The sequence below is a fragment of the Vidua chalybeata genome, chromosome 33, assembly GCF_026979565.1.
Source record: "Vidua chalybeata isolate OUT-0048 chromosome 33, bVidCha1 merged haplotype, whole genome shotgun sequence".
Classification (NCBI taxonomy): domain Eukaryota; kingdom Metazoa; phylum Chordata; class Aves; order Passeriformes; family Viduidae; genus Vidua; species Vidua chalybeata.
In genome coordinates this window covers 758,277-785,296 of record NC_071562.1, presented here as the reverse complement: position 1 = coordinate 785,296, position 27,020 = coordinate 758,277, and the positions used below count along the sequence as shown (strand labels likewise).

Genomic DNA, 27,020 nt, shown 5'->3' with positions numbered 1-27,020 from the left:
CTGAGCCAGGCGAAGAAATAATGGGATCGGCCAGGCATGGAAACAGCCCCAGAGTGGCACGGGAACAGCCCCAAAGTGGGACAGGAATGACCCCAAAGTGGGACAGGAACGGCCCCAAACTGGGACAGGAACGATCCCAAACTGGCACGGGAACAGCCCCAAGGTGGGACAGGAATGACCCCAAAGTGGGACAGAAACAGCCCCAGAGTGGCACGGGAACAGCCCCAAAGTGGGACAGGAAGGACCCCAAAGTGGGACAGAAACGGCCCCAAACTGGCACGGAAACAGCCCCAAACTGGCACGGAAACAGCCCCAAAGTGGCACGGGAACAGCCCCAAAGTGGGACAGGAATGACCCCAAACTGGCACGGAAACAGCCCCAAAGTGGGACAGGAATGACCCCAAACTGGCACGGGAACAGCCCCAAACTGGCACAGGAACAGCCCCAAACTGGCACAGGAACAGCCCCAAACTGGGACAGGAACAGCCCCAAACTGGGACGGGAACAGCCCCAAACTGGGATGGGAACAGCCCCAAACTGGCACGGGAACAGCCCCAAACTGGCACAGGAACAGCCCCAAACTGGCACAGGAACAGCCCCAAACTGGGACAGGAACAGCCCCAAAGTGGCACGGGAACAGCCCCAAACTGGCACAGGAGTGACCCCAAACTGGCACAGGAACAGCCCCAAACTGGCACAGGAACAGCCCCAAACTGGCACGGGAACAGCCCCAAAGTGGGACAGGAATGACCCCAAAGTGGGACAGGAATGACCCCAAAGTGGGACAGGAACGGCCCCAAACTGGGACAGGAACGATCCCAAACTGGCACGGGAACAGCCCCAAAGTGGGACAGGAACAGCCCCAAACTGGCACAGGAACAGCCCCAAAGTGGGACAGGAATGACCCCAAAGTGGGACAGGAACGGCCCCAAACTGGGACAGGAACGATCCCAAACTGGCACGGGAACAGCCCCAAAGTGGGACAGGAACAGCCCCAAACTGGCACGGGAATGACCCCAAACTGGCACGGGAACAGCCCCAAAGTGGGACAGGAACGGCCCCAAAGTGGGACAGTAAAGGCCCCAAACTGGGACGGGAATGACCCCAAACTGGCACGGGAATGGCCCCAAAGTGGCACGGGAACAGCCCCAAAGTGGGACAGGAACAGCCCCAAACTGGGACAGGAACAGCCCCAAACTGGGACGGGAACAGCCCCAAACTGGGACAGGAACAGCCCCAAACTGGGACGGGAACAGCCCCAAACTGGGACGGGAACAGCCCCAAACTGGGACGGGAACAGCCCCAAACTGGGACAGGAACAGCCCCAAACTGGGACGGGAACTGCCCCAAACTGGGACGGGAACAGCCCCAAACTGGCACGGGAACAGCCCCAAACTGGCACGGGAACAGCCCCAAACTGGCACGGGAATGACCCCAAACTGGCACGGGAACAGCCCCAAACTGGCACGGGAACAGCCCCAAACTGGGACGGGAACAGCCCCAAACTGGGACAGGAATGACCCCAAACTGGGATGGGAACAGCCCCAAACTGGGATGGGAACAGCCCCAAACTGGCACGGGAACAGCCCCAAACTGGGACAGGAATGACCCCAAACTGGGACAGGAATGACCCCAAACTGGCACGGGAACAGCCCCAAACTGGGACAGGAATGACCCCAAACTGGGACAGGAATGACCCCAAACTGGGACGGGAACAGCCCCAAACTGGGACAGGAATGACCCCAAACTGGGACAGGAATGACCCCAAACTGGCACGGGAACAGCCCCAAACTGGGACGGGAACAGCCCCAAACTGGGACAGGAATGACCCCAAACTGGGACAGGAATGACCCCAAACTGGGATGGGAACAGCCCCAAACTGGGATGGGAACAGCCCCAAACTGGGACAGGAACAGCCCCAAACTGGGGCAGGAATGACCCCAAACTGGGACAGGAACAGCCCCAAACTGGGATGGGAACAGCCCCAAACTGGGACAGGAATGACCCCAAACTGGGACAGGAATGACCCCAAACTGGCACGGGAACAGCCCCAAACTGGGATGGGAACAGCCCCAAACTGGGACAGGAATGACCCCAAACTGGGACGGGAACAGCCCCAAACTGGGACAGGAACAGCCCCAAACTGGGACAGGAATGACCCCAAACTGGCACGGGAACAGCCCCAAACTGGGACGGGAACGATCCCAAACTGGCACGGGAAATTCCCGACGTTCCCTCGCTCCTGTGACCGAGCTCTTGGAGCCCAAGAGTTTTTGGGGTCAGGAACTTTTCCCAAATATTTTTGGGGTTGGTGGCTTTTCCCAAAGACTTTTGGGGTTGGGAGCTCGTGCCAAAGTTTTTTGGGGTCTTTGGGAGCTTTTCCCAAAGATGTTTGGGGACTTCGGGAACTTTTCCCAAATATTGTTGCGGTCAGGAACTCTTCCCAAAGACTTTTGGGGTTGAGAGCTTTTCCCAAAAACTTTTGGGCTCAGAAGCTCCTCCCAAATGCTTCTGGGGTCGGGAACTCTTCCCAAATCTTTTTGGGGTTGGGAACTTTTCCTAAAGACTTTTGGGGTCAGCTGCTCTTCCCAAGGACTTTTGGGGTTGGGAACTCTTCCCAAATCTGTGTGGGGTCAGGAGCTCTTCCCAAAGTTTTTTGGGGTCGGGAACTCTTCCCAAAGACTTTTGGGGCCGCGGGGAAGCCCCAAATCCTCCTTTGGGGTCAGACCTTGACCCCATGACCACAACCCTGCTCCTTCGGGCTCAGCGGCGTCCGGAGCTGATTTTTGGCATCCTTATCCCAAAATTTCGGCGGCGGGCTCGGAGCAGCTGCCGTGCCCGTCCTGTGGGGCTATAAATAACATCCCAAATCATCCCAAATCCCAAATCCCCTCGCCGGTGCCGGAACGGGGCCACGGTTTAAAAATAAACCCGGGAGGCAAACGCCGCGAGAGGTTTGGGATTTCCCAAAGTAGGACAAGGACCGGGTTTAACTGCCCAGTGGGCCCTAAAATCCTGAATGTTGGGCCCTAAAATCCTGAATTTTGGACCCTAAAATCCCTATTTTTGGGCCCTAAAATCCTGAATTTTGGGCTATAAAATCCCTATTTTTGGGCCCTAAAATCCCCATTTTTGGGCCCTAAAATCTCCATTTTTAGGCCGTAAAATCCCAATTTTTGGGCCGTAAAATCCCGGCTTCTAACCCATAAAATCCTGGTTTTTAAACTGTAAAATTCTGGTTTTGGGCCACAAAAAGACAGTTTTTGGGCTATAAAATCCTGGTTTTGGGGCTGTCAAATCCTGATTTTGGGCTGTAAAATCCCCATTTTTGGACCATAAAATCCTGGTTTTTGGGCTGTAAAGTCCCAGTTTTTAAACCATAAAATCCCAAGTTTTGGGCTGTAAAATCATGGGATCATGTCCTGGAATTTGGGGATCGTGTCCTGGAGTCTGGGATCACGTCCTGAAATCCAGGATCATGTCCTGGATCCTGGGATCTTCTCCTGGAGCTTAGGATCGTGTCCCGGAGGGGAGCTCGGCATCGTGTCCCGGAATTTGGGGTCGTGTGCTGGAGTTTGGGATCCTGTCCTGGAGATTGGGATTGTGTCCCAGATTTTGGGATCGTGTCCTGGAGCTTGGGATCACGCCCTGGAGTTTGGGATCACATCCTGGAGTTTGGGATCCTGTCCTGGAGCTTGGGATCACGCCCTGGAGTTTGGGATCACATCCTGGAGCTCGGGATCACGCCCTGGAGTTTGGGATCACATCCTGGAGTTTGGGATCACGCCCTGGAATTTGGGATCACGCCCTGGAGTTTGGGATCACATCCTGGAGTTTGGGATCCTGTCCTGGAGTTTGGGATCACATCCTGGAGCTCGGGATCACGCCCTGGAGTTTGGGATCACATCCTGGAGTTTGGGATCCTGTCCTGGAGTTTGGGGTCGTGTCCTGGAGCTTGGGATCACGCCCTGGAGTTTGGGATCACTCCCTGGAGTTTGGGATCACATCCTGGAGTTTGGGATCACGCCCTGGAGTTTGGGGTCACGCCCTGGAGTTTGGGATCACATCCTGGAGTTTGGGATCACATCCTGGAGTTTGGGATCCTGTCCTGGAGTTTGGGATCACATCTTGGAGTTTGGGATCCTGTCCTGGAGTTTGGGATCACATCCTGGAGTTTGGGATCACATCCTGGAGTTTGGGATCCTGTCCTGGAGTTTGGGATCACATCTTGGAGTTTGGGATCCTGTCCTGGAGTTTGGGGTCGTGTCCTGGAGCTCGGGATCACGCCCTGGAGTTTGGGATCACATCCTGGAGTTTGGGATCACGCCCTGGAGTTTGGGATCACATCCTGGAGTTTGGGATCACATCCTGGAGTTTGGGATCACGCCCTGGAGTTTGGGATCACTCCTGGAGTTTGGGATCACATCCTGGAGTTTGGGATCACATCCTGGAGTTTGGGATCACGCCCTGGAGTTTGGGATCACATCCTGGAGTTTGGGATCACATCCTGGAGTTTGGGATCACATCCTGGAGTTTGGGATCACGCCCTGGAGTTTGGGATCACTCCCTGGAGTTTGGGATCACATCCTGGAGTTTGGGATCCTGTCCTGGAGTTTGGGATCACATCTTGGAGTTTGGGATCCTGTCCTGGAGTTTGGGATCACATCCTGGAGTTTGGGATCACATCCTGGAGTTTGGGATCCTGTCCTGGAGTTTGGGATCACATCTTGGAGTTTGGGATCCTGTCCTGGAGTTTGGGGTCGTGTCCTGGAGCTCGGGATCACGCCCTGGAGTTTGGGATCACATCCTGGAGTTTGGGATCACGCCCTGGAGTTTGGGATCACATCCTGGAGTTTGGGATCACATCCTGGAGTTTGGGATCACGCCCTGGAGTTTGGGATCACTCCCTGGAGTTTGGGATCACATCCTGGAGTTTGGGATCACATCCTGGAGTTTGGGATCACATCCTGGAGTTTGGGATCACGCCCTGGAGTTTGGGATCACATCCTGGAGTTTGGGATCACGCCCTGGAGTTTGGGGTCACGCCCTGGAGTTTGGGATCACATCCTGGAGTTTGGGATCACATCCTGGAGTTTGGGGTCGTGTCCTGGAGTTTGGGATCACATCCTGGAGTTTGGGATCACATCCTGGAGTTTGGGATCACGCCCTGGAGTTTGGGATCACATCCTGGAGTTTGGGATCACATCCTGGAGTTTGGGATCACATCCTGGAGTTTGGGATCCTGTCCTGGAGTTTGGGATCGTGTCCTGCAGCTCGGGATTATGTCCTTAAATTTTGGATCACATCTTGGATGCCAGGATCCCATCCTGGAGTTTGAGATCCTGTCCTGGAGTTTGAGATCCTGTCCTGGAGTTTGGGATCCTGTCCTGGAGTTTGGGATCTTGAGCTGGAGCTCGGGATCGTGTCCTGAAATTCAGGACTGTGTCCTGATTCCCAGGATCCTGTCCTGGAGCTCGGGATCGTGTCCTGAAATTTTGGATCCCACGCTGGATCCCAGGAGAGCTCCTGGCCCCTCCATCCCGACCCTGGCTCTCCTCCCACCAACGTCTCCCTTCTTCCCGTGGGAAAAGCTTTCCCTGGAGCTCCCCCATCCCACCCGGAGCAGCCCCAAAACCCTCGGAAAACCCTCGGAAAACTCCGGCAGCGCTGCAAGCTGCGGCTCCTGGGGCCGGTGCCAAGGCAAACATTCCCGCTGGGAATCCTCCCCCTCATTTTTGGGATGGAATTCCTCATTTTGGGGGATTTCCCGCCTCGTTGGCACTGCTGGAATTTTTCCAGGAGCTTTTCCAGGAGCTTTTCCAGCTTTTCCGGCTCTGCTGCTTTTTCCCCGGGACCTGCAGGTGCCAAACCACGGCCGGATTTGATTTTTTCCCTGATTTTGGAGCTTTCCAGGGATTTTTGACGTTTGTTTTTCGCTGACTCACGGCTCCCATGTGATCCCTGAGCTGACGAGATTCCCATCCCTCCGGATTCCCGGGATTCCCCTGGAATTCTCGGGCACCCATCCCCCTCCCCTGCCCTCCCGCCCCCATCCAGAACTTCTCCGGATTTTTTCCCGGATCTTTCCTGGGATCTGGGGCGGGGTCGGGACATCATTCCCCCTCCGTGGAATCTCCCACATCCTCGGATCTCCCTCGTCCCTCCGGATTTCTCCCTCCCGAGATGTTTCTCCTCCTCCTCCTCCGGATCGGGTCGGTCCCGAGGGGCCTCCAAACCCCTTTGGGGACATCCCAAATTTTCCTGGGAACGTTTTCCAGCTACGGCGGAAAGGGCGCGGCCGCTCCTCCGCAGCCGGCCCGGCCTCTCCTGGAGCCGGCCCCAGGCTGGGCCTCTTTTCTTGGAAAAGCAGCGGAGCAGCTGTTCCCGGGAACAGGAGCCGGGAGAAGTTCGGGAGGGACGAATCCATCGGAGTTTTTGGGTCGTTTCTGGGGAATCTGTGGCACCTGGGAGGTCCTGGAAGGGCCGTGTTACCCCGGGAATGTCGAAGGGAGATGAGGCCTGGATGCCATCGGGGTTGGATTCGGCCCCGGAGGGATTTTTCCAGCCCCTGGTGAGCGTTGGGATGAGGAACCTCCTCCCTTTTTCCATGGATTTCCTCCAAAATCGGAGCTCGGGAGGCTTGGAGCGGCTTTGGCCGGCAGGGATCGTCACGGGAACATTCCAGAGCTCGTTTGGGATCGATTCCGTGATGTCACCAGATCTTCTGTGGATCCTCTCCGATGGGGACATTTTGGGGTTTATTTGGGATCATTCTGTGATGTCACCAGATCTTCTGTGGATCCTCTCCGATGGGGACATTTTGGGGTTTATTTGGGGTCCTTCCATGATGTCACCAGATCTTCCGTGGATCCGCCTCATCCCAGTGCGCCAGTGGGGACATTCCAGAGCTCATTTGGGATCAATTCCGTGATGTCACCACCAGATCTTCTGTGGATCCTCTCCAACGGGGACACTCTGGGGCTGATTTGGGATCAATTCCGTGATGTCACCACCAGATCTTCCATGGGTCCTCTCCGATGGGGACATTTTGGGGTTTATTTGGGATCATTCCGTGATGTCACCAGATCTCCCATGGATCCTCTCCAATGGAGACGTTCCAGAGCTCGTTTGGGATCAATTCTGTGATGTCACCACCAGATCTTCTGTGGGTCCTCTCCAATGGGGACATTTTGGGGTTTATTTGGGATTGATTCCATGATGTCACCAGATCTTCCATGGGTCCTCTCTGATGGGGACATTTTGGGGATTATTTGGGATCCTTCCATGATGTCACCAGATCTCCCATGGATCTGCTCCAATGGGGACATTTTGGGGTTTATTTGGGATTGGTTTATTTGGGATTGATTCCATGACATCACCAGATCTCCCATGGATCCTCTCCAATGGAGATGTTCCAGAGCTCGTTTGGGATCGATTCCGTGATGTCACCACCAGATCTTCTGTGGATCCTCTCCAACGGGGACATTTTGGGGTTTATTTGGGATCATTCCGTGATGTCACCAGATCTTCCATGGATCCACCTCATCCCAGTGCTCCAGCGGGGACATTGCAGGGCTCATTTGGGATCATTCCGTGATGTCACCAGATCTCCCATGGATCCTCTCCGATGAGGACATCCCAAAGCTCATTTGGGATTGATTCCATGACGTCACCATATCTCCATGGCTCCGTGTCTCCGCTGGGGACGTTCCAGGACAATCCCGTGGATCTGGGTCAATCCCAGCTTTCCGTGGGAATTTATTTCGGGTGGATTGGAGAGGGAGGAACCTCCATTTGCCCCTTTTTTGTGGAATTTCCGTGTTTTTCTCCGTCCGTCACGCTCGTTCCCCGGGAATGTCGGGATTACCAACCCCGGGCGCCTTTGCCTGCCCAACGGTTGGGTTGGACCCGCCCTGGGTGCTCCTTGGAGCTGGAAGAGCCAAATTTGGGGCCGTTGGATGGGTTTGGGGCCGGGAGGGGATGTGGAGAATGGAATTCCCACTTCTCCACGTTTCCAGAGGGATTCTGGGGAGTCAAACGGCTCCGACGGTGCCGGGGACTGGAAACTCCCAATTTTTGGGCATCTCATGGTTCTGGGTGACCAGGTGAGGGCTGGGCTTGATCTTGGAGGTCTCTTCCAACCGTGACCGTTCCGGATTCTTCTTTTCCAACCTTAATTATTCCATGGCTGAAAATTTCCATCATGGAATTCCTCATGGTGCTGGTAACGACCCCAAATCCGCGCCGTCCGTGGCAGGAATCCCTGTGGTTGGGTTGGGTTTGGTTTGAATTGAGTTGGGTTGGATTGGGTTGAATTTTATTGAGTTGGATTTGGTTTGGTTTGGGTTGGGTTGGGTTGAGTTGGGTTTGGTTGAGATGAATTTTATTGAGTTGGATTTGGTTTGGTTTGGTTTGGTTTGGTTGGGTTTGGTTGAGTTGCACTGGTTTTGGTTGAGTTGGTTTGGCTTTGTTTTCACTGAGTTGGGTTGGGTTGAGTTGGGTTGGGTTCATTTTCGTTGGGCTGGGTTTGGTTGGGTTGGGTTGAGTACGTTTGGGTTAATTTTCATTGAGTTGGGTTGGTTTTGTTTTCGTTGGGTTGGGTTGAGTTGGGTTGGATTGGGTTGGGTTGAGCTGGGTTGGGTTGGATTGGTTTGGGTTGGGTTGGGTTGAGTTGGGTTGGATTGGGTTGGGTTGAGCTGGGTTGGGTTGGATTGGGTTGGGTTGGGTTGAGTTGGGTTGGATTGGGTTGGGTTGGATTGGATTGGTTTGGGTTGGGTTGAGTTGGGTTGGGTTGGGTTGGATTGGATTGGGTTGAGTTGGGTTGGGTTGGGTTGGGTTGGTTTTGATTGAGTTGGTTTGGGTTTGTTTTTGTTGAGTTGGGTTGGTTTGGGTTGGGTTGGGTTGAGTTGGTTTTGATTGAGTTGGTTTGGGTTTGTTTTTGTTGAGTTGGGTTGGATTGGTTTGGGTTGGGTTGAGTTGGGTTGGGTTGGGTTTGGTTGAGTTGGTTTGGGTTGGGTTGGGTTGGGTTGGGTTGGGTTGGGTTGAGTTGGGTTGGGTTGAGTTGGGTTGGTTTTGATTGAGTTGGTTTGGGTTTGTTTTTGTTGAGTTGGGTTGGGTTGGGTTGGGTTGAGTTGGTTGGTGGCCACCCAACCGCTCTCCCGGCCCTGGGACAGAATTTTGGGTGACGTCGTTCGGTTTGGAGGGATTTGGGAAGCCCTCGGATCGCTCGGGGAAGTCGAGTCACAAATTCCCGCCCAACTTCCGCCATTTTGGGTTCTCAGGAATCAATTTTGGTCTGACCCAAGTCCCCATCCGGGATTTTGATGGAAACCATCCCAAAAAACCACGTCGGGGTTAAACTCCGGGATTTTGGGAGAATTGGGGTTAAAATCTGGGATTTTGGGAATGTTGGGGTTAAACTCTGGGATTTTGGGAGAATTGGGGTTAAAATCTGGGATTTTGGGAATGTTGGGGTTAAACTCTGGGATTTTGGGAATGTTGGGGTCAAACTCTGGGATTTTGGGTCACTTGGGGTTAAACTCTGGGATTTTGGGAATGTTGGGGTTAAACTCCGGGATTTTGGGAGAATTGGGGTTAATCTTTGTGATTTTGGGTCAATTGGGGTTAAACTCTGGGATTTTTGAAATGTTAGGGTTAAAGTCCAGGATTTTGGGAATGTTGAGGTTAAACTCTGGAATTTTGGGAGAATTGGGGTTAATCTTTGGGATTTTGGGAATGTTGGGGTTGTTCCCCATTTTTTTTGGCTCCATCCCGGCCACCTCTCTGGGAAAATGGGATCACAGAACAGGGATCTTGGCAATGTGGAACTGGGATTTTGGGAATGTAGAACCAGGATTTTGGGAATGTGGAGCGGGAATTTTGGGAATGTGGAGCGGGGATTTTGGGAACGTGGAGCGGGGATTTTGGGAATGTGGAACCGGGATTTTGGGAATGTGGAGCGGGAATTTTGGGAATGTGGAACCGGGATTTTGGGAACGTGGAGCGGGGATTTTGGGAACGTGGAGCAGGGATTTTGGGAATGTGGAGCGGGGATTTTGGGAATGTGGAACTGGGATTTTGGGAACGTGGAGCAGGGATTTTGGGAATGTGGAATGGGGATTTTGGGGATGTGGAACCGGGATTTTGGGAATATGGGGTGGGGATTTTGGGAACATGGAGCGGGGATTTTGGGAACGTGGCACCGGGATTTTGGGAACGAGGCTCCGTGCCGGGGCTCTCCGGCAGCTTTCCCGTTAAACCGCTTAGGACGGATCATCCCTCGGATGCCGCTGCCGGCGCTGAGCCCTCGCCGAGCCAGGCTGGGAAATCCGGCGCTAATCCGGGCTCGGGCGTGCCGGGAGAAGCTCTGGGAGCGCCGCCGGCTCCCCCGGGGCCGCGCCTTTCCCGGGAATCCCGGCCCGGCCCTGCTGACCCCGGTGCTCTCCGTGTTTTCCAGATGAGCCCGACCCCGCCCTCTCCGGAGCCGTCCCGGCCGCGGCTCACCGGACACAGCTGGGGTGAGTTCCCGAGGGACGGAGCAGCCGGAGCGGCCAGGGGCTCCCAGGCCATCCCAGTTCACCCTGGAGCGATCCCAGTTCACCTCAGGCCATCCCAGTTAACCCTGGAATGATCCCAGTTCACCCTGGAGTCATCCCAGTTCACCTCAGGCCATCCCAGTTCACCCTGGAGCGATCCCAGTTCACCTCAGGCTATCCCAGTTCACCTCAGGCCATCCCAGTTCCCTCTGGAGTCATCCCAGTTCACCCTGGAGCGATCCCAGTTCCCCCTGGAGTGATCCCAGTTCACCTCAGGCCATCCCAGTTCACCCTGGAGTGATCCCAGTTCACCTCAGGCCATCCCAGTTCACCCTGGAGCGATCCCAGTTCCCCCTGGAGCGATCCCAGTTCACCTCAGGCTATCCCAGTTCACCCTGGAGCGATCCCAGTTCACCTCAGGCCATCCCAGTTCCCTTTGGAGTGATCCCAGTTCACCTCAGGCCATCCCAGTTCCCCCTGGAGTCATCCCAGTTCACCTCAGGCCATCCCAGTTCACCTCAGGCCGTCCCAGTTCCCCTGGAGTGATCCCAGTTCCTCCCAGGCCGTCCCAGTTCACCCTGGAGTGATCCCAGTTCCTCCCAGGCCGTCCCAGTTCCCCCTGGAGCGATCCCAGTTCCTCCCAGGCCGTCCCAGTTCCCCCTGGAGCGATCCCAGTTCCTTCCAGGCCGTCCCAGTTCACCCTGGAGTGATCCCAGTTCACCTCAGGCCATCCCAGTTAACCCTGGAATGATCCCAGTTAACCCTGGAGTGATCCCAGTTCACCCTGGAGTGATCCCAGTTCCCCCTGGAGCCATCCCAGTTCCCCTGGAATGATCCCAGTTCCCTTTGGATCCATCCCAGTTCCCCTGGGGACATCCTGGTTGTGTTTTCCCAAACCCCCGCTTTTCACCCCAAAATTCCCTCCCAGCCCCACAAACGAGGAGCAGCTGGAATTCCCAGGGCTCCTCCAGCCACGGCAGGGAGGGAAGGGATGGATTTATTCCTCTCCCACAATTTTGGGAAGGGATGGATTTGTTCCCCTCCCACAATTTTGGGAAGGGATGGATTTGTTCCCCTCCCACGTTTTTGGGAATCCCCCACAAATCCTCGAGCAGCGCTCCCAGCAGACGCCGGTGTTTTCCCGAAGCCCAGCTTTTCACCCCAAAATTCCCTTGCAGGCCGGCGGCCGAGGAGCGGCCGGCGTTCCCGCGGGCGCTGTTCCGGCCGCTGCCCTGGGGCGCGCGCCCGGCCGAAGGCACGGACGAAAGCACTTTAGAGCGGCGGCCCGGCCCCGGCGACTCCCCGGAGCCGCGCGCGGTCGCCGCCGTCCGACCGCCGGACGGCGACCGGGACGAGCCGGACGCCGGCGGCGCCGCGGCGCCGGGATCTCCTGAGGCTCGCCCGGCCGCCGCCGAGGAACGATACCCCCAAAAGGAACCAAAGCACGCGGACGGGCGGGGCCGCGCCGGCGTCCAGAGGTTGGAGTGGATCTCCAGGAGCCCCAGCCCGTCCTTCCAGGACCTCCGGCCGGCGCCGGACGGAGCGGCCGGCTCGGCCGGCTCGGCCTTCCGCGCTCCGGCCGGCCGGGAAGCGGCGCCGGCGTCGCGCAGAGCCAAAGCCAAAGCCTCGGAGAGCTGCCGGCGGAGAGCGCCGGCGGCCGAGCCGGACGCGGCCGAGCCGGGCTCCGCGGCCGCGCCCGAGTGGGCGCTGCCGAAGCTGGACGCGGTGGGGAAGCAGTCGTGGACGGTGAACGCCGAGGACTCGGTGGAGCGGCTGCCGCCGGAGCCGGCGCCGTGCGGCGCGGCGGCGGCGGAGGTGCGGCCGTACGCGTGCGGCGTGCTGCTGGAGGAGCCGCGCAAGGACGAGGCGCCGGAGCAGGAGGACGAGCCCGGCGTCTTCACCTGCATCGAGTGCAGCATCTACTTCCGCCGCAAGGAGCACCTGCTGGAGCACATGCCGCAGCACAGCCGCGGCGCCGAGCGCGGCGCCGACGCGACGGCCGGCCGCCTCCGCTTCTGCTGCGGCGAGTGCGGCTGGGCCTTCGCCGACCCGGCGGCGCTGGAGCGGCACAGGAGGCTGCACCAGGAGTCACGGGAGAAGATCATCGAGGAGATCCAGAAGCTGAACGAGTTCCCGGACGAGGGCCGCGAGGCGCGGCTGCAGTGCCCCAAGTGCGTCTTCGGCACCAACTCCTCCAAGATCTTCGTGCAGCACGCCAAGATGCACGTCAAGGAGAGGAAGGAGCACGCCAACAGGAGCGCCGGCCTCTTCGGAGAGCTCCGCGACGGCGCCGGGCACGGCCTCTACAAACCCTTCCACGCCGACGAGCTGCCGGCGGCGCCGCCCGGCAAAGCGCCGAGCGCCTGCGTCCTCTGCGGCTTCCCGGCGCCCGACGAGCGCGTCCTCAAGGAGCACCTGAGGTACGCCCACTCCCACTTCTCCTGGCAGCCCGAGAGCTTCGAGGACGACGCCAACCAGCCCGGCACCAGCCGCGATTCCTACAGCCCCGCCCGGCCCGCCCGCTTCGCCGACGCCGAGGTTTTCGGCAAAACCGAAAAGGGCTTTTCGGAGCGGCTCTTCCCGCCCCCGTGCCGGGAAGGTCCGTCCCTCTACGAGCCCGCCCCGGCCGCCTTCGGCGTGGGCCACCACAGGAGCGACGGGGCTGGCAAGAAGGAGCCGCAGGGATTCCACCACGCCAGGAAGGCGGCGCCGTATTCCGCGCCGCACCAAAGTTTGGGCTTTGCCGGGTTCTCCTCGTCCAAAGCCTACTCCCACTCGGCCCTGCAGCAGCTGAGGAAGAGAGCGGCCACCCAACAGCTGGAAGGGGACGGGGACGAGCTCCGCGGCCACCCCGCGGGGCCGGAGGAGCCGCGGCACGGCCGGGCGCCGGCCGGCGCCGAGGAGGAGACGGAGCCGGGGGACGGCCGGGCCGCCATCGCCGTCGCCGTCCCTCAGGCCGCGCTGGACCTCAAGAGGACATTCGGCGCCATCCTGAGGAGCACGGACCCGGCGGTGGCCTCGGAGCAGCAGCGGCACCAGCTGAGGATGACGGTGCCCGTGGTGGTCCTGGAGGAGATGAGCGCCCACGCCAGGGCCGGCAAGAGGCCGCGGGGGAAGCCCCTCAAGAGGAAGCTTCTCCCGCCGCGGGATTTCCTGCTGGAGGAACCGCTGCCCTTGGACGTTCTGCTGCTGGACGCGCCCCTGGAGGGTCCCCTGGAGCTCGAGGACCTCCTGGACTCGGAGGCCACCATGCTGAAGAACGAGGAGAGGAAGTGCCCCTACTGCCCCGACCGCTTCCACAACGGCATCGGCCTGGCCAACCACGTGCGCGGCCACCTCAACCGCGTCGGCGTCAGCTACAACGTGCGGCACTTCATCTCGGCCGAGGAGGTCAAGGCCATCGAGCAGAAGTTCTCCTTCCAGAAGAAGAAGAAAAAAGGTAGTTTGTACCAAATTCCTGCTCGCCGGCGCTCCAGCGGGGAGGTCTTCTGCTCCCGCCCGGCCTCGGGGACCTGCGGCGTGGGCTGTGGGGTTTGGGGGGCTGCAAACCCACAGGTCTTGGTGGCCATGGTGGCTACAAACCCACCTGGGCGTCTGACCACAGGTCTTGGTGGCCCTCATGGCTACAAACCCACCTGGACGTCTGACCACAGGTCTTGGTGGCCATGGTGGCCACAAACCCACCTGGACAGCTGACCACAGGTCTTGGTGGCCCTCATGGCTACAAACCCACCTGGACAGCTGACCACAGGTCTTGGTGGCCCTCATGGCTACAAACCCACCTGGACGTCTGACCACAGGTCTTGGTGGCCCTCATGGCTACAAACCCACCTGGACAGCTGACCACAGGTCTTGGTGGCCCTCATGGCTACAAACCCACCTGGGCGTCTGACCACAGGTCTTGGTGGCCCTCATGGCTACAAACCCACCTGGGCGTCTGACCACAGGTCTTGGTGGCCCTCATGGCTACAAACCCACCTGGGCGTCTGACCACAGGTCTTGGTGGCCCTTGTGGCTACAAACCCACCTGGACGTCTGACCACAGGTCTTGGTGGCCATGGTGGCTACAAACCCACCTGGACGTCTGACCACAGGTCTTGGTGGCCCTCATGGCTACAAACCCACCTGGGCGTCTGACCACAGGTCTTGGTGGCCATGGTGGCTACAAACCCACCTGGACAGCTGACCACAGGTCTTGGTGGCCCTCATGGCTACAAACCCACCTGGGCGTCTGACCACAGGTCTTGGTGGCCCTCATGGCTACAAACCCACCTGGGCGTCTGACCACAGGTCTTGGTGGCCCTCATGGCTACAAACCCACCTGGACAGCTGACCAGAGGTGGATTTTGGGGTTTTTTTGGTGGTCCTGGTGCATTTTTGGTGGCCCTGGTCCCATCACTGACCACGTGTCCCTCTTTCCAGTGGCCAACTTCGCCCCGGGCACGTTCAGCCTCATGGGGTGGATCTTGGTGGATTTTTGGGTTCTTGTTGGTTTTTGGTGGTCCTGGTTGAGTTTTTTTGGGTTCTTGTTGGTTTTTGGTGGTCCTGGTTGGGTTTTTTTGGGTTCTTGTTGGTTTTTGGTGGTCCTGGTTGGGTTTTTTTGGGTTCTTGTTGGTTTTTGGTGGTCCTGGTTGGGTTTTTTTGGGTTCTTGTTGGTTTTTGGTGGTCCTGGTTGAGCTTTTTTGGGTTCTTGTTGGTTTTTGGTGGTCCTAGTTGGGTTTTTTTGGGTTCTTGTTGTTTTTTTTGTGGTCCTGGTTGGGTTTTTTTTGGGTTCTTGTTGTTTTTTGGTGGTCCTGGTTGAGTTTTTTTGGGTTCTTGCTGGTTTTTGGTGGTCCTGGTTGGGTTTTTTTGGGTTCTTGTTGTTTTTTGGTGGTCTTGGTTGGGTTTTTTTGGGTTCTTGTTGGTTTTTTGTGGTCCTGGTTGGGTTTTTTTTGGGTTCTTGTTGTTTTTTGGTGGTCTTGGTTGGGTTTTTTTGGGTTCTTGTTGGTTTTTTGTGGTCCTGGTAGGGTTTTTTTGGGTTCTTGCTGGTTTTTGGTGGTCCTGGTTGGGTTTTTTTGGGTTCTTGTTGGTTTTTGGTGGTCTTGGTTGGGTTTTTTTGGGTTCTTGTTGGTTTTTTGTGGTCCTGGTTGGGTTTTTTCTGAGTTCTTGTTGGTTTTTTGTGGTCCTGGTAGGGTATTTTTGGGTTCTTGTTGTTTTTTGTGGTCCTGGTTGGGTTTTTTTTGGGTTCTTGTTGTTTTTTTGTGGTCCTGGTTGGGTTTTTTTGGTTCTTGTTGGTTTTTGGTGGTCCTGGGGTGGTTTCTGGTGGCCCTGGTCCCACCACTGACCACGTGTCCCTCTTTCCAGTGGCCAACTTTGACCCGGGCACGTTCAGCCTGATGCGCTGCGAGTTCTGCGGCGCGGGCTTCGACACGCGGGCGGGGCTGTCGAGCCACGCCCGCGCCCACCTGCGCGATTTCGGCATCACCAACTGGGAGCTCACCGTGTCCCCCATCCACATCCTCAAGGAGCTCCTGGCCACCGCCCCCGAGCACCCGGCGCTGCTGCGCGCCATGGGGCCCTCCCCCGGCCGCGACCACCGCGACCTCCAGCGCGACCTCCACGCGGATCTCCAGCGGGATCACCACGATTTCCAACGGGATTTCCACCCGGATCTCCAGCGGGATCTCCACGATTTCCACCGCGACCTCCACCCGGATCTCCAGCGCGATCTCCAGCGGGATCACCACGATTTCCAGCGGGATTTCCAGCGGGATCTCCACGCGGATCTCCAGCGGGATCACCACGATTTCCAACGGGATCTCCACCGCGACCTCCACCCGGATCTCCAGCGGGATTTCCAGCGGGATCTCCACCCGGATCACCGGGACCTCCAGCAGGATCTGCACCTGGATCATCACCGGGATCTCCACTGGGATCTGCACCGGGATCTGCACCGGGAGCTGCCGAAATCGGCGCCGTTGGCGCCGCCCTGGGGAGATGAAGTTCTGCAGCCCTACAGGGACGGTGAGCGACCCCAAAAACGGGGAAAATCGGGAATTCCGGGGGGGCTGGGATCCTTTTGGGGGTTTGGGGATCCATTTGGGGGTTTGGGGATTGATTTGGGGGTTTGGATATTGGGATGAGTTTTTGGCGTTGTATTTTGGGGATTTTTTGGGATAAATTTGGGGGTTTTGGTGGTTTTTGGGATCCATTTGGGGTTTGGGTTTTGGGATCAGTTTTTGGTGTCAGATTTTGGGGATTTTTTGGGATCAATTTGGGGGTTTTGGTGGTTTTTGGGATCCATTCGGGGTTTGGGTTTTGGGATGAGTTTTTGGTGTCAGATTTTGGGGATTTTTTTGGGATCAATTTGAGGGTTTTGGTGGTTTTTGGGATCCATTCTGGGTTTGGATTTTGGGATCAGTTTTTGGTGTCAGATTTTGGGGATTTTTTGGGATAAATTTGGGGGTTTTGAGGTTTTTGGGATCCTTTTTGGGTTTGGTTTTGGGATGAGTTTTTGTCATTGCATTTTGGGGATTTTTTTGGGATCAATTTGGTGCTTTTGGTGGTTTTTGGGATCCATTCGGGGTTTGGATTTTGGGATCAGTTTTTGGTGTCAGATTTTGGGGACTTTTTGGGATCAATTTGGGGGTTTTGGTGGTTTTTGGGATCCATTCGGGGTTTGGGTTTTGGGATCAGTTTTTGACATCAGATTTTGGGGATTTTTGTTGGAAAAGGGCCTGGAATTCTCTGGGATCAGCCCAGGATGGAGATCGGGGTGGGAGTTTGGGGGTTTTGGGGTTTTTGGGATCCATTTGGGGCTTGGGTTTTTGGGAGCTGCCGAAATCGGCGCCGTTGGCGCCGCCCTGGGGGGATGAAGTTCTGCAGCCCTACAGGGACGGTGAGCGACCCCAAAAACGGGGAAAATCGGGAATTCCGGGGGGGCTGGGACCATTTGGGGGTTTTTGGGATCCATTTGGGGTTTGGATTTTGGGATCAGTTTTTGGCGTCAAATTTTGGGGACTTTTTGGGATAAATTTGGTGGTTTTGAGGTTTTTGGGATCCTTTTTGGGTTTGAGTTTTGGGATGAGTCTTTGTCATTGGATTTTGGGGATTTTTTGGGATCAATTTGGTGCTTTTGGGGATTTTTTGGGAATCCATTTGGGGTTTGGGTTTTGGGATGAGTCTTTGACATCAGATTTTGGGGACTTTTTGGGATCAATTTGGTGCTTTTGGGGTTTTTGGGATCCATTTGGGTTTTGGGATGAGTTTTTGGTGTCGGACTTTGGGGATTTTTTGGGATAAATTTGGTGCTTTTGGGGTTTTTGGGATCCATTTGGGCATTTCTGGGATCCATTTGGGGGTTTGGGATCCATTTGGGGTTTGGGGATTGATTTGGGGGTTTGGATATTGGGATGAGTTTTTGTCATTGCATTTTGGGGACTTTTTGGGATAAATTTGGTGCTTTTGGGGTTTTTGGGATCCATTCGGGGTTTGGGTTTTGGTTTGAGTTTTTGGCGTTGCATTTTGGGGATTTTTTTGGGATCAGTTTGGGGGTTTTGGTGGTTTTTGGGATCCATTTGGGGTTTGGGTTTTGGGATCAGTTTTTGGCGTCAAATTTTGGGGACTTTTTGGGATAAATTTGGTGGTTTTGAGGTTTTTGGGATCCTTTTTGGGTTTGAGTTTTGGGATGAGTCTTTGTCATTGGATTTTGGGGATTTTTTGGGATCAATTTGGTGCTTTTGGGGATTTTTTGGGAATCCATTTGGGGTTTGGGTTTTGGGATGAGTCTTTGACATCAGATTTTGGGGATTTTTTGGGATCAATTTGGTGCTTTTGGGGTTTTTGGGATCCATTTGGGTTTTGGGATGAGTTTTTGGTGTCAGATTTTGGGGATTTTTTGGGATAAATTTCGTGATTTGGGGGTTTTTGGGATCCATTTGGGGTTTGGGTTTTGGGATCAGTTTTTGGCGTTGCATTTTGGGGAATTTTTGGGATAAATTTGGTGGTTTTGGGGGTTTTGAGATAAATTTAAGATTTTGGGGCTGGAGGAGGAGCTTGGTGTCCTCAGGGCTTTGGATTTTGGAGATTTTTTGGGATAAATTTGGTGTTTTAGGGGTTTGGATTTCGGGATAAGTTTTTGGTGTTGGATTTTGGAGGTTTTTTTTGGGGTAAATTCGCTGGTTTTGGGAGGTTTTGGGATCCATTTGGGATTTTGGGGATTTGCCATTGGAAATCCAGAACATTTTACTTCCAAATCCACAAGATCTGGGGTATTTCCAATTCCCATACCCAAATTCCCCCCCAAAAAATCCCCCTTCCCCCCCAAATTTGCTCTATTTCCCTCCAAACCCCCCAAATTCCCTCATTTCATCCCAAAATTCTCCAAATCCCCCCCAAATTCCCCCTTTCCCCCTTCCAAATCCCCCAATTTCCTCCCTAAATCCCCCAAATTCTTCTTTTTTTCCCCCAAAATGACCCAAATTCTCCCCAAATTCCCCTTTCCCCCCCCAAATTCCCCGATTTCCAAAAGAAATTCCCCCCAGAATCCCCCAGTTTCTCCCCAGAATTCCCAAATTTCTGCAAATTTCTCTTTTTCCCCAAAATTCCCCCAAATTCTGCAATTCCTCCCCAAATTTCCCTTTTTCCCCCCAAATTCCGCAATTCCTCCCCAAATTTCCCTTTTTCCCCCCAAATTCCGCAATTCCTCCCCAAATTTCCCTTTTTTCCCCCCAAATTCCGCAATTCCTCCCCAAATTTCCCTTTTTGCCCCCCAAATTCCCCCCAAATTCCACAATTCCTCCCCAAATTTCCCTTTTTCCCCCAAATCCCCCCAAATTCCGCAATTCCTCCCCAAATTCCCCCCAAATTCCGCAATTCCTCCCCAAATTCCCCCCAAATTCCGCAATTCCTCCCCAAATTTCCCTTTTCCCCCCAAATTCCGCAATTCCTCCCCAAATTTCCCTTTTCCCCCCCAAATTCCGCAATTCCTCCCCAAATTTCCCCCCCCCAAAATTCCCGAATCCCTCCCCGAACTCCCCGCTCGGCGCTCGGCCGCTCTCCCCTGGCCGCTCGCTCCGCGCCGCTCTCGGCGCTCGGCCCGGCGGCCTGGCGGGCGCCCCGCGTGCGCCGTGCCCAAGATGGCGGCCTCCACCTCGGCCTCGGCCGCCGCCTCCCCGCCGCCCAAAGTCACCAAAGCGGCGGCGGCGCCGCGGCCCCGCGACCGCGACCGCGGCGGGGACGGCGACCCCGAGCCCCCGGCCGCGCCCGAGCCGGGTGAGCGCCCCTTTCCCCCCCGCCGGCCCCGCCCCGCCGCGCCCGGGCCCACCCGCGCCCCCCCCCCCCTCCACCACCCCTCCCTCACCCGCCCCCGTCTCCCCTCACGGTTCCGCCCCGCTCCGGCCGGGCCGCGGCTCGGGGGAGGGCGGCGGGAGAGCCCCGCGGGGCTCCGGGAGGCCGCGGCCGAGGAGCCGCCGCCCTCCTTTGTCCCGGCCCCGGCCCCGCTTTGTCCCCGCGGGACCCCCGGGATGCGCTCCCGGGACGGGCCCGGGGCCGCCGAGCCGGGGGGCGCTCGGGTCGGACAGCCCGGCTCGGGTCGGGCAGCCCGGCCCGGGGAGGCGGGGGCGGCCCGGGGCGGCCAGGCCGGTCCCGAGGGCTCCGGGTGTCCCCAGGCCGGTCCCGAGGGCTCCGGGGTGTCCCCAGGCCGGTCCCGGGAGCGCCGGGATGTCCCCTGGCCGGTCACCGAGAGCCCCGGGATGTCCCCTGGCCGGTCACCGAGAGCCCCGGGTGGCCCTGAGAGCCCCGGGATGTCCCCTGGCCGGTCACCGAGAGCCCCGGGATGTCCCAAGTTCTGTCACCGAGAGCCCCGGGGTGTCCCCGGGCCGGTCACCGAGAGCCCCGGGATGTCCCAAGTTCTGTCACCAGGGTGTCTCCACCCCTGTCACCGAGAGCCCTGGGATGTCCCCAGGCCGGTCACCGGGAGCCCCAGGGTGGCCCTGAGAGCTCTGGAGTGTCCCCACGCCAGTCCCTGGAATGTCCCCAGCGCTGTCACCGAGGTGTCACCACCCCTGTCACCGAGCAGCTCCCGGGGTGTCCCTGAGAGCCCCGGGGTGTCCCCAGCGCTGTCACTGGGCTGTCCCCAGCTCTGTCACCGGGGTGTCCCCAGCCCTGTCACTGGGATGTCCCCAGCGCTGTCACCGGGGTGTCCCCAGCTCTGTCACCGGGGTGTCCCCAGTTCTGTCACTGGGATGTCCCCAGCTCCATCACTGGGATGTCCCCATCCCTGTCACCGGGATGTCCCCATCCCCATCACTGGGGTGTCCCCAGCCCTGTCACTTGCATGTCCCCAGTTCTGTCACTGGGATGTCCCCAGCCCTGTCACTGAGAACCCCAGGGTGTCCCCAGCTCTGTCACTGGGATGTCCCCAGCTCTGTCACTGGGGTGTCCCCAGCCCCATCACTGGGATGTCCCCAGCCCCATCACTGGGATGTCCCCAGCCCTGTCACCAGGAGCCCTGGGATGTCCCCAGCATTGTCACCGGGAGCCCCGGAGTGTCCCCAGGCCGGTCACCGAGAGCCCCAGGGTGGCCCTGAGAGCTCTGGAGTGTCCCCACGCCAGTCCCTGGGATGTCCCCAGCGCTGTCACCGAGGTGTCACCACCCCTGTCACCGAGCGGCTCCCGGGGTGTCCCTGAGAGCCCTGGCATGTCCCCAGCTCTGTCACCGGGGTGTCCCCAGCCCTGTCACCGGGATGTCCCCAGCTCTGTCACTGGGATGTCCCCAGCCCTGTCACTGGGATGTCCCCAGTTCTGTCACTGGGATGTCCCCAGCTCTGTCACTGGGATGTCCCCAGCCCTGTCACCGGGGTGTCCCCAGTTCTGTCACTGGGGTGTCCCCAGCGCTGTCACTGGCATGTCCCCAGCTCTGTCACTGGGATGTCCCCAGCCCTGTCACTGAGAACCCCAGGGTGTCCCCAGCCCTGTCACTGGGATGTCCCCAGCCTTGCCACTGGAGCCCCGGCGTGTCCCCAGCTCTGTCACCGAGGGGCTCCCAGGGTGTCCCCAAGAGCCCCAGGATGTCCCCAGCTCTGTCACTGGGATGTCCCCAGCCATGTCACTGAGAGCCCCAGGGTGTCCCCAGCCCTGTCACCGAGAGCCCCGGGGTGTCCCCAAGAGCCCCAAGATGTCCCCAGCCTGGAGCTCCCGGGGTGTCCCCAGCTCTGGCACTGGGGTGTCCTGAGCTCTGTCACCGAGAGCCCCGGGGTGTCCCCAAGAGCCCCAGGGTGTCCCCAGCTCTGCCACTGGGGTGTCCCGAGCTCTGTCACTGGGATGTCCCCAGCCCTGTCACCGAGAGCCCCAGGGTGTCCCCAAGAGCCCCAAGATGTCCCCAGCCTGGAGCTCCCAGGGTGTCCCCAGCTCTGGCACTGGGGTGTCCCGAGCTCTGTCACTGGGAGTCCCAGGGTGTCCCCAAGAGCCCCAGGATGTCCCCAGCTCTGGCACTGGGATGTCCCCAGCCCTGTCCCCAAGAGCCCCAGGGTGTCCCCAGCCCTGTCACCGAGAGCCCCGGGGTGTCCCCAAGAGCCCCAGGGTGTCCCCAAGAGCCCCAGGACGTCCCCAGCCCTGTCAGTGGGATGTCCCCAGCCCTGTCACCGAGAGCCCCGGGGTGTCCCCAAGAGCCCCAGGGTGTCCCCAGCCCGTCCCTGGTCCTTCTCGTGCCACCTCTCGCTGTCCCCGCCCTGCAAGGACCCGGCCTCCCTCAGGGAGATGCCACCAGCCCTGTGCTGTGCCCTGCAGGGACCTGTCACCACCCTGTCCCCTCCCCTTGGGCACCTGTCACCTTCTGTGTCCCCTCCCCTTGGGGAGCTGTCACCTTCTGTGTCCCCTCCCCTTGGGGAGCTGTCACCTGTCCTGTCCTACCTGTGCTGGGACCTGTCCCCACCCTGTGCTGTCCCCTGCTGGGATTTGTCACCTCTCTGTGTCCCCTCCCCTTGGGGACCTGCCACTGTCTCTGTCCCCTCCCCTTTAGGACCTGTCACCTCTCTGTGTCCCCTCCCCTTTAGGACCTGTCACCTCTCTGTGTCCCCTCCCCTTTAGGACCTGCCACCTCTCTCTGTCCCCTCCCCTTTAGGACCTGTCACCTCTCTGTGTCCCCTCCCCTTTAGGACCTGTCACCTCTCTGTGTCCCCTCCCCTTTAGGACCTGTCACCTCTCTGTGCTGTCCCCTGCTGGGAGATGCCACCACCCTGTCCCCTCCCTTTGGGGACCTGTCCCCACCCCTGTGCTGTCCCCTGCAGGGATTTGTCACCTCTCTGTGTCCCCTCCCCTTGGGGACCTGCCACTGTCCCCTGTCCCCTCCCCTTTAGGACCTGTCACCTGTCCTGTCCCACCCCATGCAGGGACCTGTCCCCAGCCCTGTGCTGTCCCCTGTGGGGACATGCCACCACCCTGTCCTGTCTCCTCCCTGATGTCACCGTCCTTGTCCCCTCTCCTTTAGGACCTGTCCCCTCTCTGTGTCCCCTCCTTGCTGGGATTTGTCCCCTCTCTGTGTCCCCTCCTTGCTGGGATTTGTCACCTCTCTGTGTCCCCTCCCCTCAGGGACCTGTCCCCTCCCCTGTCCTGTCCCTTTCAGGACCTGTCACCATTCCTGGTGGCACCTCTGATGTCCCTGTCCCCTCCCTGCAGGGACCTGTCCCTGTCCTGTCACCTGCAGGGAGATGCCACCACCCCTGTCCTGTCCTGTCCTGTCCCCTGTCACCACCCCTGTCCTGTCACCTGCAGGGAGATGCCACCACCCCTGTCCTGTCCTGTCCTGTCACCTGTCACTGCCGCTGTCATGTCACCTGCAGGGACCTGTCCCTGTCCTGTCACCTGCTGGGAGATGCCACCACCCCTGTCCTGTCCCCTGCCACCACCCCTGTCCTGTCCTCTGTCACCACCCCTGTCCTGTCACCTGCAGGGAGATGCCACCAGCCCTGTCCTGTCCTGTCACCTGCAGGGACCTGCCACTGTCCCTGTCCTGTCCTGTTCTGTCACCTGCCACCACCCCTGTCCTGTCCTGTCCTGTCCCTGTCCTGTCACCTGCAGGGAGATGCCACCACCCCTGTCCTGTCCCTGTCCTGTCCCCTGCCACCAGCCCTGTCCTGTCACCTGCAGGGACCTGACCCTGTCCTGTCACCAAATCCCACCTGGAACATCCAAATCCCAACTGGAACACCCCAAATCCCACTTGGAACATTCCAAATCCCACCTGGAGCACCCCAAATCCCCTCTGGAACACCCCAAATCCTACCTGGAACATTCCAAATCCCACCTGGAACACCGAAATCCCCTCTGGAACATCCCAAATCCCTCTGGAACACCCCAAATCCCACCTGGAACACCCCAAATCCCACCTGGATCACACCAAATCCCTCTGGAGCATCCCAAATCCCACCTGGAACACCCCAAATCCCACCTGGAACACCCCAAATCCCACCTGGAACGTCCCAAATCCCACCTGGAACATCCCAAATCCCACCTGGAACATCCCAAATCACACCTGGAACATCCAAAATCCCACCTGGGACATCCCAAATCCCACCGGGAACATCCCAAATCCCCTCTGGAACATCCCAAATCCCACCTGGAACATCCCAAATCCCACCTGGATCACCCCAAATCCCACCTGGAACATCCCAGATTCCACCTGGATCACCCCAAATCCCACCTGGATCACCCCAAATCCCACCTGGAACATCCCAAATCCATCTGGAACACCCAAATCCCCTCTGGAACATCCCAAATCCCACCTGGAACACCCCAAATCCCACCTGGAACATCCCAAATCCCACCTGAACCCCCCCAAATCCCACCTGGAACATCCCAAATCCCACCTGGAACATCCCAAATCCCCTCTGGAACACCCAAATCCCCTCTGGAACATCCCAAATCCCACCTGGAACACCCCAAATCCCCTCTGGAACACCCCAAATCCCACCTGGAACACCCCAAATCCCACCTGGAACATCCCAAATCCCACCTGGAACATCCCAAATCCCACTTGGAACACCCCAAATCCCACCTGGAACATCCCAAATCCCACCTGAACCCCCCCAAATCCCACCTGGAACATCCCAAATCCCACCTGGAACATCCCAAATCCCACCTGGCACACCCCAAATCCCACCTGGAACATCCCAAATCCCACCTGAACCCCCCCAAATCCCACCTGGCACACCCCAAATCCCACCTGGAACATCCCAAATCCCTCTGGAATACCCAAAATCCCCTCTGGAACATCCCAAATCCCACCTGGAACATCCCAAATCCCACCTGGCACACCCCAAATCCCACCTGGAACATCCCAAATCCCTCTGGAATACCCAAAATCCCCTCTGGAACATCCCAAATCCCACCTGGAACATCCCAAATCCCACCTGAACCCCCCCAAATCCCACCTGGAACATCCCAAATCCCACCTGGCACACCCCAAATCCCACCTGGAACATCCCAAATCCCACCTGGAACATCCCAAATCCCTCTGGAATACCCAAAATCCCCTCTGGAACATCCCAAATCCCACTTGGAACATCCCAAATCCCACCTGGAACACCCAAATCCCACCTGGAACATCCCAAATCCCTCTGGAACATCCCAAATCCCACCTGGAACACCCCAAATCCCACCTGGAACATCCCAAATCCCTCTGGAATACCCAAAATCCCCTCTGGAACATCCCAAATCCCTCTGGAACATCCCAAATCCCACCTGGAACATCCCAAATCCCTCTGGAATACCCAAAATCCCCTCTGGAACATCCCAAATCCCACCTGGAACATCCCAAATCCCACCTGCAACATCCCAAATCCCACCTGGAACATCCCAAATCCCACCTGGCACACCCCAAATCCCACCTGGAACATCCCAAATCCCACCTGAACCCCCCCAAATCCCACCTGGAACACCCCAAATCCCACCTGGAACATCCCAAATCCCTCTGGAATACCCAAAATCCCCTCTGGAACATCCCAAATCCCACCTGGAACATCCCAAATCCCCTCTGGAACATCCCAAATCCCCTCTGGAACACCCCAAATCCCACCTGGATCACCCCAAATCCCACCTGGAACATCCCAAATCCCCTCTGGAGCACCCCAAATCCCACCTGGATCACACCAAATCCCACCTGGATCACCCCAAATCCCACCTGGAACATCCCAAACCCCACCTGGAACATCCCAAATCCCTCCTGGAACATCCCAAATCCCACCTGGAACACCCCAAATCCCACCTGGAACACCCCAAATCCCCTCTGGATCACCCCAAATCCCACCTGGAACATCCCAAATCCCACCTGGAACACCCCAAATCCCACCTGGAACACCCCGAATCCCCTCTGGAACACCCCAAATCCCACCTGGAACATCCCAAATCCCACCTGGAACGCCCCAAATCCCCTCTGGATCATCCCAAATCCCACCTGGAACATCCCAAATCCCCTCTGGAACATCCCAAATCCCACCTGGAACACCCCGAATCCCCTCTGGAACACCCCAAATCCCACCTGGACCCCCCCAAATCCCTCTGGATCACCCCAGCTCCCAGCTGGACCCCCCCCAAATCCCAAATCCCTGATTCCCAGCTGCTCCCTGCAGTGCTGGCTCCTGACGAGGACGAGTTGGTGGCCATGGAAGTGACGTCCCCTCCTCCCATCCCCAAAAAATCCGGGAGCTCGGCGCTGGAGCCGCCCCCGCCCCGCCTCGGGACCAAGCTGAGCCCGGAGCCCCCCGGCGGCAAAGCCGAGCCCCAGGACTCCAAAGGTGAGGATTTTCCCGGGATTTCCCCAAATTCTGCTGGGATTGGGGCCCTCAGACCCCACCCGGGGTGGGGGGTTAGGGTTAATTAATGTGGGAGTTAACGAGGGGGGGTTGGAGTCCAGGGCTGGGGCTGGCAGGCGTTGGAAGTTTTTGGGATTGGCTCCCAAACTTTCCCTCCTGTCCCTTCTCGTTCTCCTCGCTCTGAGATTGGATTTATCCCGATTTTTTCCCGTTTTTCCCTGGTTTTCCCCTATTTTTCCTGGTTTCCCCCATTTTTCCTGGTTTTCCCCCATTTTTCCTGGTTTTCCCCCATTTTTCCAGGTTTTCCCCCATTTTTCCTGGTTTTCCCCCATTTTTCCAGGTTTTCCCTCATTTTTCCCCAGCCTGGCCCTGTGCAAGGAGTGCAGCACCTGCTCTGATCCCAAAATTTGTCTTGGCAGGGATTGGAATTTTTTGGGATTGGCTCCCAGGGTTCCCTTCCTGTCCCTGCTTGTTCTCCTCGCTCTGGGATTGGATTTATCCCGATTTTCCCCCATTTTTCCCTGGTTTTCTCCCATTTTTCCCCAGCCTGGCCCTGTGCAAGGAGTGCAGCACCTGCTGTGATCCCAAAACCTGGCCTGGGAGGGGTTGGAATTTTTTGGGATTGGTTCCCAAACTTTCCTTCCTGTCCCTGCTTGTTCTCCTCGCTCTGGGATTGGATTTATCCCGATTTTTTCCC

General features: G+C 57.6%; 1 protein-coding gene across 4 annotated transcripts in view; it reads left to right on the top strand.

Moving 5' to 3' along the window:
• The window catches only part of WIZ (WIZ zinc finger), a 55,204-nt gene that overhangs the window by 13,343 nt on the left and 14,841 nt on the right, over positions 1-27,020 (top strand). For 3 of the 4 annotated variants that reach the window (XM_053968259.1, XM_053968261.1, XM_053968258.1), the window contains exons 3-6: positions 10,457-10,517; positions 11,714-13,977; positions 15,879-16,538; positions 26,141-26,305. In XM_053968259.1, coding sequence (XP_053824234.1) covers positions 10,457-10,517; positions 11,714-13,977; positions 15,879-16,538; positions 26,141-26,305 — 3,150 coding nt within the window. The remainder of the gene's footprint in view (positions 1-10,456; positions 10,518-11,713; positions 13,978-15,878; positions 16,539-26,140; positions 26,306-27,020) is intronic. The other variant, XM_053968260.1, reaches the window with a different exon arrangement.